Genomic DNA, 5,115 nt, shown 5'->3' with positions numbered 1-5,115 from the left:
ATCATAAATTGTACTTGACCAGGTGAATCTGAAGAAGGCACTAAGGGGATTAAGTCTCTCACAAACATCCGAGATGGCTGCTTTGAAAAACAGACTCAGAAACCAAGAGGTTCTTCTGGGATGTCAAATGTGGGACAAAGTAAACGGTTACACAAGACAGTAGTAATCCAAGCAGGGAATCTAGTGATCTAATTTACTCAAAAACTCAAGTACAACGGCAATAAAAAACTATAACAACATTAACATTCAGAACCCATTAAAACTAAACTACACAGAATCTGTAGGGACTAATTATTATAATGAGAATTCAAATGACTCGTAAATAAACCACAAGCATATTATTATGATTGCTCAATGCACAACAAGTAAACAACTTCTATAACTAATGGAATCTGCAATTCTGCAAAGCTTTCATCTTTGACTTAGATCATAACTAGAGGATTGCAAGGTCTTTTAAAAAAAACAATAAACGAAAACATGATTCCACAGACAGTAAATAAAGATCCTAAGCATAAATCAAGCATTAAGACCCGTAACATTGTCACATAAAAACAATGATTCTTACTTGGGCAAAGCCTTGCCTGAATCAATGTTATACGATGACGATATCAGGGGTCTTCATCCTTCAAGAATCAAGGGGTATCTACAGTGTTGAGATTGCTTCGTCAATTAACCAGGCCGATTAAGCTGCATACCCAGATTAGAGAGTATATGGTTTAGTCGGGCACTTTGTGAACTGAACAATCCCATCAATGGAGATTTCAGGGCCTCCATGACAGTAGCAGGCACTTTGTGAACCTAACACATGGTTTAGTCATACAATGACAAAATCAAAATCATTCTTGTAATCAAGACCAATCTAAAAACAGCTGTTGTATTTCATTGATAAGTCATACCTTTCCCTTGTTAAAAACGAAACTACCATCAACTTCTTTGAAGTAGAGATATTTCGTGACATCTGTATGTATGAGAACCCGGACGAGGACACCATTTGCCATTATGAACTGAAGGTTGAAAAGGAAAAATGACCCTTAAATCAGTTGTCCTTACTTTTATCTTTTGTGCAAGAGTACATTAAAAAATTATCACTGCCAGATTATTAAAATAATGAAAATCCAAAACAATTGACAATTATTAAAATACTTCAGCAAAGTACCTTACCAGCACCAAGACAATATTTAATTGAATTGAACTAGTTTCTCATTGTAGAGCCTCTACCCCGCCACAGAGATTCTTCACATGCTAATTTTATTAAAGGTGAGGATGGATCAGCTGAATCAAAGAGACTTAAGATAGACAGAACAAACCTTTTACATGGATGGTATGACTGAATGGTTTATGACACCAGCCTACCCATTAATTAAAACACCTTGGTCAGCACCTCTCTTTGATTAACACGGAAATTGACAACAAGTGTGTAACCTTACAGTCTCATGGCTCATATTCAGGAGATAAATAACTATGTCTGCCAGGCCTGCATACTTGTATACATCATCATGGCTACCCTTCTCATCAACAAGATCAGCAACACAATCATCATTGCTGGAGATCCAGCTGCGTTTTGTTGCAAGGATTTTAACATCAAATGGTCTCAATCGCTTTGCCAATTCACACCCAATATTCCCAAGTCCCAAAATAAACACCTATTTTAACATAAATGAACTTCATGTGAGATTAAATGGTCGTGGTATTCGTTAACATCAATGTGAGAAAACATATGGTCAAAAAGACAAAAGCAACTGAAACGAACACCAAGAAATCTTGTTCACAACATCTGCTAACTTAAAGACCTTTATCTAATAATCTAGTATTCACAATTGAATCTACTACTTTAAACTACAAACAAGCTGCACCCTCCAGGCTCCCACATTACATTTAGAGACATCTTTTCCCTCATTTTTGAACTCACTGTTGGCGTAACTCATGAATTACGCGGTTACATTATTCCTCATGATCGAGATTGAAAACTGTCACTTATGTTTAAATTTCTTACAGAAACTAATATTAGCTCTAACGATCACCAATTAGTTAAACAACATAGATAAATTTCAGATACAAACTCTTTGCTAGCAGGTGCTGACTCCTGCAAGTAATCAGGAAAGATATAACAATGAAATGCTAAAGTTTTGGTGTAGCAATAAAAATAGCATTAGCCCAGAAGGGGAGACTCACAGTTTTCCCAAATAAAGTACCACCAGTAGGCTCGCCAAGCTTTTTCAGTTTTATTGAAATCTCCATCTCCTTCTACAAAATGTACTTAAACTATTAAAATACTGGCTGATTTGACTAACCATGTTCATCTCCAGGTACCACTACTACAAAAAATGCCTAAGGAACTATTTATAAGGCACCATAAAAATCACTAATCTGGTTTCTTAGGCAAGGAAACCTTATATGAGAGGTATATGGTTTCTTATAAAATAAACAAGAAACCTTATATTACTAAAATACGGTTTCTTAGATCTTATTTTAATATTTTAATTATAATAGTGATATATAGTGGGATTCGAGATAAAGTACAAATAAACGATTTCTCAAGAAAAGGTCTCTTTGCATTAGAAAATAAAAAAATGAATAGCAATTAGTTTTAAATTTAGTGGATTACAGTTATATACCCACTTTCAAGTTTTCATATTGTAATCTCTAAATCTCTATTAAGTAACAACTCATTTCCTCTCCTGTGATAAAAAAAATATGATTTCTTTTTCTCTTAATCTACCATTTTCAATTAATCTTCTCCCTTCATTTAATCTACTCTAACTTTTTACTCTTAACTTGCATAGTTTGTTTGCAGATATGTGAGTATGTGACGGCGTAATGGCTCATGAGAATCAGAATTGTGAAACTTTCTCTAGCCACCCTAAACGCACCTGGATCTTCGGAGATATATATGGTTTTAATTCCTTGAGCAGGCACCAAGCCTAGTCCGACACTTCAACTCGACTCCAAGCCGACGACACTGATACTTTAGCATAGTGGTTTGAGTGATTGAGCAAATGAATGGAGGCTGAGTAAAATTGCTCATATGCAGCGCCTAAATTACAATACGAGGGATGTAAATATGTAATTTATTACCAGCTTTAGTGTTAATTGATTGTTCCTGTATAGTTGTAGGTTTGGGTATGATTGATTTCTGTAACTTAATGTGTAATCGGTTAGATTATTTTTCCGATTTGTTCGTTTTTCTTTTTTGGGTTTCTCCGATTTGTTAGTTGTTTTATCAATTATTTCAATAAATTATTGTTTAAATCAATGGATCTCCCAATTTGTTGTTTGGTTTTGATTCATTGCATCCCATTGTTTAACTGTTTATGCAATGGCACAACAAAAAATATGAACATTCCCGTATAATTGTTTTGAATAAAAACTTAAAAAGTAAAATAGAAAAAGCATTTATCTTACGTTTCCAGCTTCTTAGCTGTGGTCAAAGATACCTAGTTTCAAAAAAGTTCGGTCTCTTAGCCTTCAAAATAATCTGCTCCTACAACTATCAAGGAAACCTGACATTTCACATAATCTGGTCACTTTTCTTAATCTAAGAAACCGAGCTACATGTATGGTTTCTTATGTAAGAGACCTACTACCTAGGCACGGTATTTTATTTGGTTTCTCAGACCTATTTAATCCGGTTTTTTAGGCCTTTTTTTGTAGTAGTGTATACTCATTTTAAACTTACGGTTAATTGGTTGTAGTATTTAATTTGCCATTTCCTTCTACATCTTGTATGAGCATGAAATAATGGTGGGATTAAAAGGAACAATTGTCACATAATCTCTCTTTGATAAACCGTAAATGTCATCAGAATTGTGGTTATACAGTATTTATGAAGATAGACTGGTTCCAATTCAACAATTTCTAATTGAATTAGCTTTTAGCAACTAAGCACATGATTATATGACATTTACTCAAACCCAAAACTTAGTATAACATGTGAACAATGAACAAACCATTCGAGCAAAATTAACAATGTAGTAATATAAAGCATCAACTTCTAAACTCAACAAAAACTAGCGGTATTAAGTTAGACATGGGCGGTATTAAGTTAGACATGTAAAAGAAGCAATTGAAATTTTCAATATAGACCTGCAAGATCAAGTCGACTTTAATTGTTAGCAAACTCTATCACCCCAAATGTCGAGGAACCCAATTATGCAAAAACCTAAGATCTAAACATAAATCAGAAGTCTACTTAGAAAACAGAAGATTAAAACTTGTGAATTATGCAAAAGACCCAAATTCAAAACTTAATGAGAGAAAATTGAAGAAGGTCATACCCAAAAATAACCCAAATCGAAACCCTTATCAAGGAATTAAGGCACCGCAAGCACCAACATCGCCACCTAAAACGACATCGCCGCCACACCGTTTCCATAGACGCTAAAAGATCAAGGACTTTAGAGGAGGAGATGCGAGGAGTAGAGAGGGGCTGATCTAAGAAGGAGAGTGATGGAGAAGCGAGGATGTGAGGGTGGAGGCATAGAGAAATCTCCAAATGTCGAGGGAGGCGTAGAACATCAAGGACAAAAATGCCATCCTTTAATTTACTGATTTTACTCTAAGGCGGTTTTATTTATTTATTTTTATTTTTTTAATGGCGTTGTATTAGGAACCACTATAATAGAATGTATATACGATAGCGTTTATTTTAAAAGCGCTATTAAATGTCTTATTTGATACATTTGACAGCGAAATGGGTAAAAGCACTATTAAAAAAACGCTATAAAAGCATATTTTTGTAGTAGTGTAGGAGTCCAAAGATCCTGTGGGTTCGTTGAAGAGGAGAAAGGTTGAAAAGAAATTCATCAGCCCTAGCTTCCCTCATAGCCGGCATCGAACGAGCAGCCAGTTCATCTCCTACAAATCAAGCTTCAAATCCCTTTCAAGAATCAATCCAAATGGCAAAATGTTCAAGATTACTGTGGGCGAAGGATTTATGATGAGCGAGTCCGAGTCAGAGGATGAGTCTGGATCCGAGTCTAGTTACGAGTCTAAGAGTCTAGGGCTAGATTCTTAAATCAATCAAGAGCCTCTAAAGGCCGAGCTTCAAGTCAAAACAGTCAATGTAATGATTGCTGATTTCAATAACACTTCAATTTCTACTTATTCTTCGAATCC

At 35.1% G+C, this 5,115-nt stretch overlaps 1 protein-coding gene across 8 annotated transcripts; it reads right to left on the bottom strand.

Annotated features, from left to right (window-relative positions):
- Positions 1-312: 312 nt before the first annotated feature.
- On the bottom strand, positions 313-4,551 carry LOC110799087 (guanosine nucleotide diphosphate dissociation inhibitor At5g09550). 8 transcript variants are annotated; one of them, XR_008933136.1, is made up of 5 exons: positions 4,275-4,551; positions 1,428-1,643; positions 1,308-1,349; positions 897-1,004; positions 313-798 (listed from the first exon to the last, which is right to left on the bottom strand). XR_008933136.1 is itself a non-coding variant. In XM_056843929.1 (2 exons), the coding sequence occupies exons 1-2, from the start codon at positions 996-998 to the stop codon at positions 670-672; spliced, it is 231 nt and encodes a 76-aa protein (XP_056699907.1). In that variant the 5' UTR covers positions 999-1,004; the 3' UTR covers positions 313-669. The 8 variants fall into 8 exon arrangements, 1 of the variants encoding a protein (XP_056699907.1); XR_002536309.2 differs by adding an exon at positions 2,173-2,244 and having other exon boundaries at positions 897-1,643; XR_002536307.2 differs by having other exon boundaries at positions 1,157-1,643.
- Between the last annotated feature and the right edge of the window lie 564 nt (positions 4,552-5,115).

Source organism: Spinacia oleracea, chromosome 4, assembly GCF_020520425.1.
Source record: "Spinacia oleracea cultivar Varoflay chromosome 4, BTI_SOV_V1, whole genome shotgun sequence".
NCBI classification, from domain to species: Eukaryota; Viridiplantae; Streptophyta; class Magnoliopsida; order Caryophyllales; family Amaranthaceae; genus Spinacia; species Spinacia oleracea.
This window is presented reverse-complemented; position numbering and strand designations above follow the sequence as displayed.